The 17469-nt window shown below is 39.1% G+C and overlaps 1 protein-coding gene across 1 annotated transcript in view; it reads right to left on the bottom strand.

Moving 5' to 3' along the window:
• ULK2 (unc-51 like autophagy activating kinase 2) overlaps positions 1-16817 on the bottom strand; it is a 25223-nt gene extending 8406 nt beyond the window's left edge. The window contains exons 1-14 of the mRNA XM_008947616.1: positions 16753-16817; positions 16348-16384; positions 15293-15466; positions 14064-14137; positions 13183-13284; positions 12770-12828; positions 12376-12458; positions 9559-9609; positions 9098-9186; positions 8228-8399; positions 7245-7305; positions 4094-4231; positions 2741-2886; positions 2436-2516 (exon numbers count right to left, since the gene is read on the bottom strand). Coding sequence (XP_008945864.1) covers positions 2436-2516; positions 2741-2886; positions 4094-4231; positions 7245-7305; positions 8228-8399; positions 9098-9186; positions 9559-9609; positions 12376-12458; positions 12770-12828; positions 13183-13284; positions 14064-14137; positions 15293-15466; positions 16348-16384; positions 16753-16782 — 1297 coding nt within the window. The 5' untranslated portion in view covers positions 16783-16817. The remainder of the gene's footprint in view (positions 1-2435; positions 2517-2740; positions 2887-4093; positions 4232-7244; positions 7306-8227; positions 8400-9097; positions 9187-9558; positions 9610-12375; positions 12459-12769; positions 12829-13182; positions 13285-14063; positions 14138-15292; positions 15467-16347; positions 16385-16752) is intronic.
• Between the last annotated feature and the right edge of the window lie 652 nt (positions 16818-17469).

A 17469-nucleotide genomic window follows, 5' to 3' on the forward strand; every position in this document is an offset into this window, starting at 1 on the left:
CAGGAATGGCAAAACCAATACTGGAAATTTCAAATGCAGTCGCCAAGATTCTAGGTTGAATAAAGGTTCTCAAGTACTGGAATTACATTCTTGCAAACAAATGCAGTGTTAATGGCTTGTTTTGTACGTAATGACTTAATTTGCAGACACAAAAGGCAGCTCTCTCATGGTTCCTGCAGGAAACCTAGGTGCTAAAAAGAACCAAATTATTCAGATGGAACAGTCTGGTATCATTACTTTGAACAGTCATTTACTTTTTAGTCTGTCAGACAATCTTTTTCAAAAGCTTACTATGCACAAAGGAAGTCCATACTCAAGTACCAATGCTTCTCCTAAAGCAAATGGTATAAGCTGTTGTTTAGACAGGGCTGTGGGGAAACAGCTCTAATGAACATCTCACCTACTCAAAGGTGCCCTTCCTCCTTCAAAATAGGGAACCTGAAGTTTGATGAAATGCTTTCTTCCTTGTGATATTTTTGTGTCTCGTGATGAGGAACTGTGCAAAGTTTCAAACAGTACATAAGACTTCAGCTTTACAGCCACAGCTTCCCAGATAAAATGTCCATCTTTGCAACCTCAAAAAACTGACACTGAAATTATGGTTTCACACACATTTAGAAAAAGAGGCAAAACTGAAAATTCACCATACTAGGTAAGATTTTTTTAAGAGCTGACCAAGACAACCTTCTGAGATATGCTCCATTCCATAAATGTATGCTCAAAAAAAGCACCCAGCTGTTAAGACACATCTTTCAGTGGTCTTAAGCCAATGCTTTTGCTAGTGAGATTCTGAATATGAGCTACTTCATCTTGATTTCATTCCACTCCACTAAACAGCATGCTTTAGAATGCATGGAGCCTTTCTGCCTGCAGCTCCAGCAGAGGGATCAAGTCTATTTCTCATTAGCTTCCCAGCCAAGAATTTGCTTGTTTGAAATCCCTCTGCTTGTCTGTCTCAGAGCACTGAAAATCCTCACCTGTTGTTTCAGAAGCCAGTCTTAAATCTCACTGGTTACAGTTCTAGTGCCACTGCCACCACAGAGAAGGGTTCTGAATTAGAAGTTTGTCCTCTGCTGCCAGTGGCAGCAAGAACAGCTCAATTAGTTCAGAAGCTACATTACGAGACATCTTCAGTCCTCAGAGAAATCTCAGTACAGATGACCTCACTTCACCCAGAAGCAAAAGACAGCTTCCCATTTCCATTCAAACACTGAGGAACAGACTTGCTGCAATTTGTGGTATTTTACAAAGAGAAATACCACCGTAGTCATTTGAAATTAAGAAATAGTAAAGTAGGAAAAGAATGCAGGAAATTGATGAAGAAATGAAACATTAAAAACCTTTAAAGCCATAAAAGAGTGCTGTGGTATGTTACAAGTACAGTCAGTTTGACACTGGCAAAAGCCACAAAACCAACAGCCCTATAAAATTCTATCCAAAGAAAAGATGCAACAAGAAAAATATACACACTGCTTTGTATTCTCTTCACACACCCCCTTTTTTTTTTTTTTTTAAGAGAAGAGACTTTCAAAAACTTGTCTTTTGTCAAGGCTGCCAATGGCATAGCAATTATGAAGGCAATTTTTGAGACATGTCATAGAACTCATTTCACACGGATGAAACCATTCCCAGATATTTGAAATATGGCTAGTCCAAGAAGTGAAGGCTCTATCATCTCCAGATGATTTTGAAAAGTGTTTAAATGGGAGAAAAACCCACAACACAGTTCCAACATCACCTGATAGACAATCAATATAAGGAGCTTATCTAGTATTTCTGATAAAGAAGAAAGTGCACCCGAAGTGTACATAGAGCAAAAGAATGTGTTGCTGAATTTCACATTCTTATGCCCAATCCTTCTGGCATTACAGTGCAATTCTATCTTTAACATGCTCAGAACATCTTCAAGTCCTATTTCTCCCTGAATTTTTTTTTCCTTTGCTGGCATGCCAAAATAATCTATGACTTGCAAAGCTTGCTGAATGCTTAGCAACACTAACATCAGATCCCAGTCAGCTTCATAAGGGAATGACGAAAACAGGCTACACTCTGTACACTGTCAGTTCTTCCTCCCTTTTCTGAGGGCTGGCATGACAGAGCTGGCCTGTCCAAACCAGATTCTGAGAAGCATGTTACTACCATTCCCTATAATCTACCCACTTCCATCCTTTTTCAAAAATCAAACTTATCAGAGTTGGTTTTCCATCTTGAGCAAAAGCAAGTTCAGTTGCTCTTGTATTGTGTAAGGAGTAGTTATGTGGAAAGGTGTCTTGATACAGCCACAACTGGGCTAATTTTCTACAGAAACTCTGCAGCATGTACCCAGTGTCTCCTATTAATCTGTACTAATGTAGTGCTGGGTCTTCACCTTCACAAAATGCTGTAGAAGCTGTATCAAAATAGTACTGGTTGCACGGTCCAAAAAAATCACTCACCTGAGAAGTTTCTACTCCTTGATTCATGTCCTTGAAGTTGCCCACAACAACAGTGTCCAAGCTGCTCAGGTATGGTTCCAACTACACAAAATAAAAATGTGAATTTACACTTTATACTTCACCTACAAATGAAAGTGAAGCAAAACAGAAGCTAGTTTACTTCAGTGAGCAATCTAACAAATTATTTCTGCAAATGTGACCCAGCTGGGCAGATTTTGGTTTAAGATAATTTCAAGCAAGAACTCGTGTTCTGAATTACTGCTCCACATAAACCATCACTAACTGCTAAGAATTCATGGGCTTACCTAGTGGTGAAGGAGAATATGGTCTAGAAGATCCTGTGGACAGCCTGCGCCCAACAGCCTGTGCGGTGTCAGCTGGTACTGGGGAGCAGGAGCCCATCTTCATGAAGCCCATTGGACTAGTATTGGAGCGCCTCACAACTCCAGCTCTAGCAAGGTGAGAATAAAGGTTACACACACTATAGTAACTGTAGTTCTCTAAGATAAGATTCAGAATCCCCTGAGTATAATGATCTGTTAAAGAAAATACTTAAGATAAGCTTCAGAATCCCCTAAGGAGTATAATGATCTGTTAAAGAAAATACTGATATTTCAAGAGAAAGCTCTGAAGCTGAAGCTTATTAAGCTAATAACTTAGGCTAAGCTTCCCCTAATGAAAATAAGCTAAATTTAACTCCCTTTGTTCACACTGACATTTTAGCCTGTTAACTGGAGAGAATTAAAACAGATCTCTTAGTACACAGATTCCTAATGTTCAAACAATGTGACCATCAAATTTTGCATTTTACAATCAAGTGAAATGTATTGCTGCAAATGTCTTGTTTTATGTCAACTAAGATTACAACAGTTTTCATTTTGGGTCTGGTATACAGGTCAGATAATTGAAAACATTATTTGGGAAAGGCACTTCCCCAAGTGTACGTATTGCTGCAAATGTCTTTTTTTTATGTCAACTAAGATTACAACAAAGTTTTCATTTTGGGTCTGGTATACCGGTCAGATAATTGAAAACATTTGGGAAAGGCACTTCCCCAAGTGTAGCAACTTTTATAAGATCAGAGATCCTCAAAAATAATTTTAGAAAAGTGCCTGGAACTATGGGCTTTGTTTTTGTGATGATCTCCAGAGTTCTGAGTAGTTTGTTTCTGTGTCTTTGACTTTGACCATCCCAATCCTGTAGAGCACAGGCACGGAGTAAGTCTGGCACACTAGAGCTCTGTAATAAGACAAGCTGGTTAACTAGCATGCCAAAAATTGTTTCCTGATATTCTACAGAACAACGCATTCATCTCATCACTAAGTGTGGGGAAACAAAACATAACTCATTACTTTCTAATCTATGATGTAATGCCATATAATACACAAAGATGAATAAAAAAAGCAAGACTTCATCTTTTTACCTTCTTGGGTTGCATTTGAGACAAAGAACAAGCTCATTTTGTTTCCATGAAAAGATCTCAAGTGCCAATCTATCTTGAGATTGTGAAGGACTATTAACTGTTATCACTAAAACGTCTCTTTAGTACATTTTTGCACCGAAAAAATGACATCAGTCAGAAAGCATGGACATCTGTCAGGGTACAAACACAAATCAGAACTGAGAAAGAGAAGTTCAAGAACCCCAAACCCCCTCACCTTGGTGATCCGTGGGGGTTTGACACGGGGCTGGCAGTGGAGGAGAGGTTCTGCTCGATGCGCTGGTAATTCCGCAGCTGGGTGGGAACCGGGATCGGCGCGGTCTCGCTGCGGGGGGACACCGAGGGCTGACAGTGCCTGGAGGTGGAAGGTATGGAGACTGGAGATGAACACAGGTAGAAAGGTCTCTCTCTGAACTGGACCATTGTGGAAACTTCCAAGAAAATCTAGGAAACGGGCTGCATCTGCACTCCCTGCATGCAGTGTGATCTTAGCTCGCTCTGATCTAGCTCTGACACCTCACAGAGCAGCTCAGAACTGTTTGTTCCTGGCCACCTTCTGTGCATTGGCTAGTACCAGAGCAGCAGCCAGAGCACCTCCTCAGGCACCACAGTGACCAACAGATCCTGCCGACTCCCTGCCAGCCCGCCCGCTGTTTACTGCACTTCAAAATAGCCTTCTAGGAAAACCCACTGCACTGGGAACAGGAAGTTCAGCAGCAGGGCTGGAATGCGTACAAAAGGCACTAAAGCACGGAGATATCCCGAGAGACACTGTGAACTTGCAAAAGAAAACATGTTATGTAAGCCAGCCCTGACAAAATGACCTGAAGCACACACCTGAACATTAATCCCCAGACTCCACTGCAGAGCATTACCCAAGTTCAATGACATGTCAGCGTCCTGCCTCACCTCAGTGTGCCACCTGATAAGGGAATGAAACTGCTGCAACAAGATCAGTTAACAACCCTTTTAAAGGAAGACAGAATTCAATGGAAAGAATTTCAAAGGAATGGGCTTTTTGGAAGATAATCAGTTTAGCACTGGGTCGCTAATTGACCACCCTTTCTGAGAAAGATTAGTAATTCTTAGAGGAAATGTGAAAAATGTTCTACCACAAGCTCTAGAAAACAAGTAGTTACAGCACTCAGCTGAACAGAAATCTGTGTTCCTGACTGTATTTGTCCTGTTCTCTCTGCTACTTCAACCTTTAAAACACTCAGCATGGAAAATGCCTTCCCCTGCTCTCACAGCCTTGCAGATAGACCCAAGCAAGCTCTGTGCACTGAGATAACTGGAGGCAGCAGTGCTGCTAGTGTGGTGGAGAGGCATGGCACAGGACTCAGTCTTCCACCTGGGCTCCCCAGCGCAGTCCCAAAGCTAAGATCTGGCTGGGCACCCTCGAGTCTGGTGTGGTTTGTTACTGGTCAGAGAGTACACAGTACAGATGTGTGAAGAGATCCAGAGAATAAAATTAGCAATGAACTACTGGAGAGTGAAGCACCTCTATCTATTCTGCCCAAGCCCACTGCAGCCTGAGAAGTGTTACAGCTTCTCCTGCTTGACATAAAGGTGTAAAACTACGAGGACAATTCAGTTTGATCAGCTTATCACAAAAATCCAAACTAAGCCAGAACAATTTCACAGTGCATAATCTTTTGTAAAAAAAAAATTAAAAAAGCACACACTATGAAAGCACATTTCTCAGGAAATAAACCCAAAACCCAGAAGCAGCATCCTGTAGAGTGTCAGACACTCTGCTTCCTCCCGACCATGCACCGAGCAGCCAGTTAGTTGTTGATTTTACTCAGCCAATAATGAAATCAAACTATTACAATACAAACACTGAAAGTGTGGACAGTGGCACGTTTCTAACTGCACACCCATGTAGCTCCTAATGTACAGATAACTGGCATATTTTCATAAAACTTGTAACTTTAAAAACTGTGATGCCTGAGAATTTAAGAGGCAATTATAATGTATTTATAATACATTGTACATGGCCAACCCCAAGCAAATGGATCTTTACAGACAAGCCACCCCAATTATCTGCCCTTAAACATAAAAGGTAAGACTAAAGCTGTATCGATAGCCTGTGTCAGCAGATTTCACAGACTGCACAAAGATCAGCACAAAGTAGCAAACTTTTCTTGTGACAAGCATTTCTAAAGAAATAATGCTGACTTGCAGCCCTGTAGTATTAGCACAAGCCAAAAATACACCCAACATAACAGCTTCATTCCTCATTTAGCCACTCATCCTCTTTCTGTTTATACTGAAAACATTATGAAATCCATTACTTGGTCAAACAACAAATCTAACATCAAGATTAAGCTTGACATTTTCCAATGTAATACAGCAAAGATTGCAGGCACCACTGACAAATATCAGTTCTATTCCCAACTAACAGAAACTTAGTCTACAACCATGTGGGAAAAAAAAGGACTTATTAACAGTCCTGCTGATGGAAAAGCTCCAAAACATGTTTAGTCTTTCAGGTGGCTTCTTCAGTGTCTTGTGAGACACAAAGATTAAATTTGTATTAATTGTTTGCAAAGACACACCCAGATACCAGACGCAAGACAATCCAGCCATGAGACAAATCCACAGCAATCTGGACTCCGTAAATTCCTCTTCTCTCACAACTACTTCTTAAAATGTATACTGCATTCAACATCTTCACTCACTAAATGAAGACTGTGCTGTGCTTCACAGTGCCAAAAAGGACAAGGCAGTTATATCTCTGAAGTTTCTGCATTCAACCAGTTCAAAATTTAAACAGACAAAAGAATGCTCTTTTTCCTTAAGGAATTCTTTTGGGGATGCAGCAGAGCCAGAAGCTAGCTACACAACTGTCAGCCATCAGAATGCATTAAGTGTCAAGAGCCTGGAATGAAGAGGTCTAGCTTCTATTTCAGTTCAATTTCCAATAGCCAGCCACATTTTAAAAAAACCCCAACCAACCAACAAACATATAGTAGCAGAGAAGCTTTTCAAGAGAGAGGAAGTACTAAGCCTACATCACACACCTGTTAGCTGTACCAGATGCAGTACTTCGAGAAGAGGCTGAGGATGGTTTCTGTACAGTTCCTGAGCTTCCAGAAATAGTTAAAGGCGACTGCCTGTAAAAACAAAATCACTCTCAAAAGACAGACCTTCACATCAGAGAAACTATCTGCTTGGCAGCAAAACTTTCTGAATTCAAGCCGTTTACATATTCATATTAAATTCAACCTGGCATATTAATCTTTAGGAAAGTCCACACAGCTACGTAAATCCACCACTGCCAAAAACCCCAGCAACCCCTTCTATGGCTGCAGGATGAATTTTAGAACATGAGACTTGTTTTGGCTAAGAGTCAGCACACTTACCCTCCACAGATCAAGAACTCGCTCGAAGCTCGCCTGCCAGCTGCTCCCAGTGGCATGTCACCTACAGTAAGCAGAACAACACACTGAAAACCCACGTCACAAAGCAGAATCTTAAAAAAAAAACCTCAAATATTACTGCTGTAGAAATAAGGACTTATGACAAGTTTCTATCAACATGTAAGTTTTTCACAAACCTTTTTCTGTATGAAAATATTCAAACGTGACCAACAACAACAAATGTAACTGAGGAAGGCAGTTCTTTAACAAGTCTCATCGTTGTTTGTTTTGTTGGGGTATTTTTGCTATACTAATAATTTTGAAATAATATCTATTTTTAAGAGTACAAGGCATCAGCATGGGGAAATTTACAGTAACAAATGACAGAAACCCATCAGAGATCGAGGCACTAGTTTAGTCAAATATTTAGCATGAGTTGGTGGCATTGTGCAGAGATCAGCTGAGGAGCTTCCTAGTGGCAATTCAGGTTTGGACAATGCTGTAAAATGGCAACGGGCTACATCCAAGTCTTCCTATTGGCTATGTCCAGTCTGATGCCCTACCTTTCATGTTAAATATTTTTCCTGGTTTTACCTGCACTTGTTTATTATCTAAAGCTCTACAGCAGGGACTATAAATGTTGTTAATCTGGAGGTAGCCACATTCCTGCCTCCACTAAGAGAACCCCTGGGTTTCTCAGCAGTTGTTTACAACTGACTTCTTCCTTCTACTGCCAAACCCCAATATCCTCCAGGACCTTAAACCACCCTGGTATGTTTGGCATAGCTGGCCACTCAAGTGAAGGTGAAACTGTTCCAGATGGACACACAGGCAAACCAAACAGTCTCCCTTCAAAGAGTAATCAAACTAAAGTTACAATGTGAATTGAGACACATTTAGAGAGAAGAGAACAAAACAGTAACAGGACACAAAAGTATGTTTTGTGTGGAAATCGTTTTAACATATAAAAAAAGGCAGGTTCTTACATGAGTGGTCTGAAGAGATATTGTGTGGGACAAGAACAAAGTCATCTGTGTCACAAGAGGAGTTCTTGCTACTGGTACTGGCAGAGTCTTTAGAGACTTGAAGATAGTTAGGAGGACCCAATGGAGGGGAAGACAAATTCTCTTCCTGAATGTGCTGCATGTCTGGCAGAGACTGGAGGGGGTTGGGATGGAAAAAAAGTTAAAAATCCACTGTAATCCAGTGATTCAGAATGTAGAATTGCTCTTTTAACTATGAAGCTTCTGAAGTAAAAATCATCACTAGCTCTGCACTAAAAAAAAAAAAAAGGCAGCCCAAGACTTAAGTATTTAGAAAGAAAATTTATTTGAATTTGGAAATTTCAGACACTGGGTAACTCTGTAGTGTCAATTTAGACAGTTCTATATTAGATAGGCTGTGAATTTAAACAATTGCACTTTATTCAATCACTCCTGATGATACAGATGCACCTCTTCCAAATACCACACAAAACTGAAATCACCAGTTTGTATCAATGCAAGGGGTCATACAGCCAAAAACGCCAGTTCAAAAATACCTGTACCATTCATTACATTGCAAGCCATATTAGCATATCTAAAGATTTGCTACTCTAGCATTTGATACATATATGTACTTTTTTGTTTAACAAAACTGAGTAACAAATACACCCCAAAGTACCACACAAGGAGCAAGGGAGAACAAAAATGTTGATGTTTATTCCTCTAGCAAAAGACAGAGGTATTCCCTGCTCTGTGCTCTTAAACACTATGGTTCACACTGTTCAAGAATTGAAAGATTTAAAATACAGCAACTCTGGCTAACCATTACAGAAAACATTTTCTGGAGATTGTTCTGTAAAACAGAGCACTTACTGGAGGAGAAGCAAAACGGCAGGAAGGAGAGCTCCCACAGGAGCTGCCAGAGACTGAGCCTGCGTATGTGGGCACTGGCACAGGACAAGCTAGAAGAGAAAAACCCGGGGGGAAAAAAATGGCGCTACGATTTTGAAAGGCTGAATTTCAAACAAACTCATTTCCTCAGTGCTTTTCATTCATAAACCCTTCTACAGTTTAAAAGCACAGCACATCCTTAAACACATAAGGGTATTTAAGTTCACTTGAAATGTCAAAGGAACTAGTAAATAAGTATCACATTTCAGTCTAGTGTAATACAAAAAAGGATTCAAAACATGGCCTCACAATAGAACACAACAACAGCCTGACTCAGGAAAACATCTCATAAACACTTGGTGTGATATCTGGCAGCTCCTTCTCCATTCTAGCCCCCAACATTCACCCTTTACACAAACAAGTGGAAAAACAAAACAACTTACATTTTTTGACCGTTGAAACCTGATCCAGGAAAGCGTGGTTGAAAAATGCTTCTATAGAACAAGAAACAACAACCATGGTGAGTAAATATACACAACACAGAATTTACATACTATGCTGCAGATGGTGATAAATGGTTGCCTTCCCAGAATCAATATTTCAGAGCCAGAGGGTGAAGAGCTTATAAAAGATTAAAGCTGACTATGTTATATGTTGTTACAGTATTTGGAAGGGAAATGAAAATCAATCTAATAACTTCAAACAACAGCCAGCAAGGCAAATCAGACCAAATTACTGGAGGACATTTTATGACTACACTTTAAGGATCATGTACACAAGAAGCTTCCTATACTCACCATAAAATTGTGTTCTCTATGTTTAATATGGTACCAACTCAGTTTTAATTTGCTCTCCAAAATCATGAGCATCTCACATCAGACACTGGAAGTGTTCTCACTTCTGCCTTTCCCAAGGATTGACACTTATTTTTGAACCCATTAATGGCAGAAAATCACAACAGAGCAGCAGCCATGCTCCTTCCCACTTCCCAACAGCAGAACAGGAACTCTGCAGCTGGTTCATAGCATAAAGCAGAGTGAAACAATTTCTTTACAATTTCCTCAGTTAACTTGTTAATTACATATAGAAACATTTTGCTTTTTTTGTAAATGGTTATGTTGAGATGCATTTAATTGAGGTAGCATAACCAGCTGGTTAGCAGTTTACATGGCAAGTTTTATTCTACAAGAAGCAACCTTCAGCTAGTTAGGAGAAATAGAGATGTGGTGGAAGCCAGTGGCTGAATTTGTGACATTTAATGTTTTAACAGTTGAGGAAAAACAATATTGTTTATCAGACCTAAGCAAACAATAAGGAAATAAAAACAAAAAAAGGAATCTGAGGCCTGCTGTATCTCCTCTTCCTTCAACAGCATTTTCTTCCCTGACCTGATAAGGAAGGGAGGCTCACTGCAACACAAGAACAATGTAATGATTAACTCCACCAGGAGGATCAGGTGTTCTCCAGCTTTTGTACAACACCTGCTGTTCTGCTTTATATTGCTGAAGATCAACAAGATTTCCAATGCTATTTTTACTTTAACAGCAGGCAGCTGGGCTCAGTTATACACTCTCCCTTTCACTCCCTTTGCTAAGCACATTCCAGAGCAGCCCCTTTGAGGCCCTTTAAGTGGCTCAGCCAGGGAAAACATGACTTTCATCACTATCATTCTGCTTTCTATTTTTTCTTTCTAAGCATAAATGCATTCCCCCATAAACAATGCAGTGAATTCCTCATGTTTGAGGGAACTGTAGGGATTGACACACCCAGAGTGCAAAATGGAATCAACTACTCAATGTGATGTATTCATTCTTATATATCTACAGATTCACATACCAGTTTCTGAATGCTGTCACTATAATTTGGGACATTTCCCCAATCATCATGAGTTTTTTCTGGATCTGACTTCTGCTTAAGTTTTCACACACAGCAGTTAAATCAGGTTATGTCAGTCACATCTATGTGATAAAACTGCAATAACATAGTGCCTTAAAATTTCAATAACCAGCATGAGTAAGATGACATACAAGCTGCAGCTCAGAGGAACTAAATCAGGATTTAACTTTTCAGTGGTCCTCTTCTAAAAATGCTGCCTGAGTTTCCATGGAAAAAAAAGCATTACTGCTTTTGCCATAATAGGTAACCAAAACCCCAGCAATAAAAAGGCTTTTTGAGACCCCAAATTGATTAACAGACAATCCAGCCAGTACAAAGCACACACAGATCTATACACCACTCGTGACTGTGAAAAGGCAACAAGTGGCAGCCAGTTTGAATGGTTCAGTAGCACCAATTCAAGGCCTTGAAATCTTAAGAATTTAAAACAATGTTCTACAACCAGAGATCTCCAGCTAAAGAGAAGAGGCCAAACAGCAATAAATTGGAGCCAAACAAGTTTGCTTTTGTTAAGAGGGTATCTATATAGTTCATACTACATTTAATATCCCAACTAATGCAAACTGCATTCCTAAACAGAGCTTGCAATAATGTCTGACAGTATGCAAACTTCAGTCACTGAGGAGTTCAAAAATTTGAGGGCTTGACAAAACAGAAAGATACAGCTGTTGTTTCTACAACTTTAGGGCTTAAAAAAAATTCACTAAAATAAGTCTCTACAGCTGTGTCTAAGCACAATACTAGAAACACATCTGTGCAAATATGAACAATTCTGATGTAGTATCATACCTCTCATTGCCCTCAGATGTACACAGATAAAACTATCAAGGCCAAATCAAACGTACATGGTTTGTACACCCATTAATACTGTCAAAATAATTGCAGTCTCCAAGAGAAAAGAACAGGGAGAAAAACCTTTAAAACAATTTTGCTTCCAACTTGAGTTCTTCCAGTACTTTGCTACGTTTCTGCAAGCAACACCACACAGATCAGAGATGTCTGCTCCCTGTCTGAGGTCAAAAGACCAGTTGAAAGGAAAGGAAGTAAGACTGTGATGTTAAATTTAAGGTATATTAGTTACACTGTGAAGAAAAAAAGAAAAGCCACAACTGAAAGAATTAAACTAATTTACATTTTACTGCTCATCAACAAAGCCATGATTTATGTGCATCACATTAGGTAACTACTGCTGGTCAGTATGATTTTTATTTTTGCTTACTCTGCTTTCTTTATGATAACCAAGAAGAAAAAAATGCTTCACTTCTCATGTAATTAGCTCTAGACAAAAGGTCAAGACAGTTATTCTGGTCACATGAACACAACTCACAAGGAAAGTCAAGACAGCAAGAGGAAAAGTTACATACCAAAGTCCATTCTATCTTTTTGGTTTCTCTGAAGCAAACCCAACAGCAGGTCAGCCAGATAAGCTGATGTTTCCCTAGGAATGCTGCACACAAGAGGAAGTAAAACATGCATTAAATTTAATGCATGCATTAAATAATGCATAGCACATTAAATTTCAGGAAGTCAGCATTCTGCCATGGGCCTAAGTCTTCACTGTACATGCTCTGTAGCCTTAGTACAGCACCCTTTCAACTCAGCAAGGCACAGTGCAGCCAAGATGCAACCTGAGTCACTGGTATCACACCTCAGCCTTGTAAGACAGCAACATCAAGTATTTTTATGAATCCCAAGCATTCCCAAAGATGAAAAAGTGTTCAATCAACAAATGCGACAGGAAAGGCCACGGTGACATACCTAGGAATCAAATTCCTGTTCTTTTCATAAAACATTCTCAAATCTTGAGGACTATTGGCCTGTTAAATAAAAATGTACATTAATTAAAGCTCAGTTTCATGGAGAAAATAGCTTTTGTACCTCTGCACACATACACAGACAGGAGGCTTTTGCATAGGGGCATTACAGGAGAGAACCCCAAGCACAGCAGAGACTTCAGTACTGAGTATCCTTCTAGGCTTCCTTCAGATTTAACACACTGATCTCACAGACTAAGTATAAGCAACTTCTCCTTTGGCATCCTCAAACATTTTGGCCTTTGAAGCATCAACACCACACTCAGCCATCACTACTTACTTCTGTTTTCAGGACTGGAATGAAAAGCTCTACGAATTTCCATGAGACTAAAATGAGGGAAAAAGAAATAGTGTTACCTGAAAAGGTGGTTTTCCAACAAGACACTGATAAATCACAGTTCCTATGCTCCACAGGTCTGCTTTAGCATCATAGTGTTGAGACATAATCACTTCAGGGGCCTGGAAAGAAGCAGCAAAATCTCAAAAAGGGAAAGAAAAAAGCAAAGCCAGCAGTGTATGAATTCCACAGTCCTGTCAAAGCAGCAGTACCAGAGACCACTTTATTATAAGACAAAATTAACATTCTAATCTGCACCATATGACTTGAAAGGTAACATTCTATCTAAAATGAAAACTACATTTCAAAACCACAGAAAACTAGAAATGTTGATGTTTCACAGAAAGCATCTGGCAATCAGCATGTATGGGAATAAGCAGTATGTGTTATTTGCTCAGTTTATGCAGTTCTTGTGGGTAAATAACCAAGCTTTTCATAAGGATTATCATTATCACCATTTTACACACGCAAAACCAACACAAGGGAAAGCAAAATGATCTTCCCTTGACCATACTAGTGCCTGCATTTGATCACTTTTTACTTTCTTAGAAATTGGGAAAGACATAATGTCCTCTTTTCAGGGGAAAAAAAAAAAAGTATGTAAGTGGGAATGAAACTACTTTGCCAAAAGATTAATACTAAGATGTACTGCCCTTTCATTCTCTAAGATTCTTCCTCCCCACAGCACTAAATGTTCAATGTCACTCTGATTTTCTGATCTCTAAATCACAAGAAAAAAAAAAATGGAGCTACTAAAACTATGGCAAGGTGAACTGCATACTGCCCCTAATACTTCTGAAGCAACATTAGGCATCTGCCAGTCTGCAAGCAGCAAATGATTTAGGTCTGGTAGAGGAATGTTGGAGATAAGCCCTATAATCTGAAACACACTCTTACTTACCATGTACATAGGGGAACCACACAGAGTTGCAGCCATCATGTTGCTATGCAGATAACGAGCAAAACCAAAGTCAGCTATGTAAAGAAACATATTTGTCAATTAAAAGAAAGATAATTTTCAAATTTTAACAGTTTAGACATGCTCTGTTTCTACTGACATCTGCTACAATTATGACTTAGAGAGAAAAAGAGAGGTATAATATATAGCCAACTACATGGAATAGAAAAATCTATGTTACACTGGAAGACTCCTGTATTATCTTCCAAACAGCAAGCCAGAACACAGCAGTGGCATCATTTGCACAAACTGCTGCTCAGTCTCTTCCCCAGCTGCAGAACATGCTGTCTGGCGTCAGCCGGAAAGGATTAAAGTCTGTGCCTAAATATAAATGGTTCATTAAGACTGATGAATATGCAATCTGCTTCAGTGAAATCACATCAGGTAGAAGTGCAAGAATTCAAGTTTCAGATGCTTGAGTTTTCCACGTAGGCAAGAGCATTTGAAACTATCAAGTAAGGACAGCAAGAGAATAAGTTTTGTCTCCTCTGTGCTGTTTAGAAGATGGAGGAGGTTGGAACAGATTTCAGATTTTGGTTGAGCAAAATCACAGAAAAGAAACTTGTTGAAAACAAGGTATTTTTAAATGGACACTTAACAGACAATGGTGGGAGATTAAAACTCCTGAAGCGTCCTCTGGAGAGGAGTTTGGTAGTAACCTGAATAGTTGACATCTCTCCCTGGTTACAATGCCAAACCTCCTTCTGCCAAAAATAGGTCATAACCTACATTTCTAAACTTCTCAAATAACCCTTGGGGGGGGGTCTAACAAAAAAAAAAAAAAAAAACAACACAAAACAAACCAGCTGGAACTGCAACAGGAGTCTTGCATGCACCCAGATTTGAAATGGGCTAAAGGCCACTTCAAGTCTCAAAGGTTACAGATTTATGTCTAATTAAAATAGTCTACGACTAGAAACATCAGCTAAATAGCCTTCTTTTTTTTCCTGCAGACTTCATCAAAAAGGTCTTTATGACTCAAATCTTTTTTATACTGAGAATCTGCATTACAGCATAAAGCTCATCATTCTAGACTTGGTGCCTGATTTGCATCAATTCAATACACACCAAATCCAGTACACCCTCTGTGCTTTAACTACAAAGACACTTCTGAGCAGGGAAACAATCCAACAATGGTGACTTCCTTACAGCTCAGAGAACAGGATATTTACCTATTTTGATGCGTATGCCACTGACACTCGACTTCCTCCGGCTGGTGTAAGACAAGAGAATGTTCTGTGGTTTCAGATCCCTGTGAATGATCCCTTTACTGTGCAGGATACGCATGGCTGCTGCAATCTGCTGGAGGAACACTCGGATGGTGTCTTCACTGAGAGTTCCTTTAGCTGGAAATAACATACACATTACAGATGAACAATTAAATATCATGATCTTTGGGCAAAAAGCTTCACGGTGATCAAAGGTGAAGACAATGACAACAATCAAACTGCAGTGAATTGCATTCAGAATAACCCAAGCTGCAGTGTTTCTTTACAAAGATATATACTCTCAACAACAATACACATCTCCATAGTTCTACACTAGCTACAGTACTCTGCATTAGCTGTTCTTACAGTAGTTTATTCAGGTAACACAGTAATTGTAAAACTTCTCAATCATCATTAAATTGTAAACTTGCTAAAAAGGCAAAGGAGCCAAAAAAACAGGAGAACTTCACAGTTCAAAACGTTAAATGTATCTACAATCATTTTATAACCTGAAGCCATAAAACCTGTTCTTTAAATAAATTTTTATGGGGATGAAGATAACCACTCTGCTCAAAAGTTTCATCCGTGGTAAAATTTATTTTAAAGGGGGAAAAAAAAACCCTGTACTTTTCAAAGTCTCTTCATAAGGTATTATCTCATGCTGCAGTCTGAAAAATTACTAAATGCAGGAGCTGGATGATGCTGTAGGAGCCTTTCCAAGGATTTTCATGGGAAGTAAATTAGGCTTTTAATATACACAGTTACCATAACAATAGCTGTTCACAAAAAGATTTCTTCAACATACTGAGACACAAAAGCACGCAGAGGAATATTTTCATCAAGAAAAATATGATTAACATCTCTGGCTCAAAATTTTGTTTGTAATAACAACCCACGAACAGAAAAGTATTTAAACCACAAAAAAAAAATCTCATGAGAACATGACTGGATTACAAGAATACAGAATATAAACATGTAATGTTCTATCTGCTTAACAGGGAAATAAAATAATCAATTACCTTGTAAGTAATCTGCCAAATCCCCACCATTGCAGTACTGTTAAAAAGAAAGGTTTTTATTCAAAAAACAAGCACTGAAATACTTGCTATCTAATTTTTACTTTGTAATCCTATCATGAAAATTACAAGATCCTTTCCAGCTCTTTGCCTTAAAATTTTGTCAATTGTTAGTAATTAATAATTTGAGGTGCAATTCTTCATCAATACAGTATCATAAAATGAAACTGAATAATTTATGGAACAAACCCTGCTGATAAATTTAGTAGAGCATAGAAAATTAATAATCTAGTTTTAAGAATTGTTTGTTTTAACAAGTCATGGTTATTTTGAAGCTGGATAAAAAAGTTTTGTCTAAAAATCATCTCTAAAATTCAACCAGAAAGAAACATGTCTGTTAACACATACCTCCATTACCAAAAAGACAGAATTGGGCATTTCCTAAAAGACAAAGAGAACAAATCCCATTGAAGGATGCAACAAGACAAAGCCTTTAGTACCTTCATTAACCAAGTGTAACATGACATTTTTCAATCAGCTGAGACACCTTATGTTGGAACCACTGTTTTAGAGGGTAGCAAATACACACAGTGCCCACCACTAAATATTTCACATTTTCAAAAGCAACATGTAGGTAACATCTGTATGTCAGTCCCTTAGCTTTCAACTGCCTTGCTCTGCTCTGTCAACACAAGCTCTATACTAAGAGCTCTTACAAATAAACAAACCTTGTCTCTCAGGCATCACTGAAATCAGTCACTAACAGGGCAGTAATATTTAGCTGCAAATATACTGGACAGAATTGCAAACTGTAAGTGGGACAATTTGGCTGTGACAACCAATCTTCTGAGGAGGAATTCCAAAGTTACATTCCCTGCTTCTGGGTAAAACAAGGTTTGGCTCTGCCATCTGACAAGCCAAAGGTCAGGAAGAAATATCAGAGCAGTTAACTGTCTGGAATAAACTGATTCCAAAATGCTACTTTGTAGGATAATTAAGTCAGGAATCATGCATACTTCTGTAGAGTATCTCCCTCTGCAAATCACGGGCAGAAGGGTGCCCCTGCCATGGGCCTGAAACGCCTCATGGCAGAGGTGTGATTTGTCACAGCAGGCCTGCTGAGAC

The sequence above is a fragment of the Merops nubicus genome, unplaced genomic scaffold (genome assembly GCF_000691845.1).
Source record: "Merops nubicus isolate BGI_N331 unplaced genomic scaffold, ASM69184v1 scaffold7239, whole genome shotgun sequence".
NCBI classification, from domain to species: domain Eukaryota; kingdom Metazoa; phylum Chordata; class Aves; order Coraciiformes; family Meropidae; genus Merops; species Merops nubicus.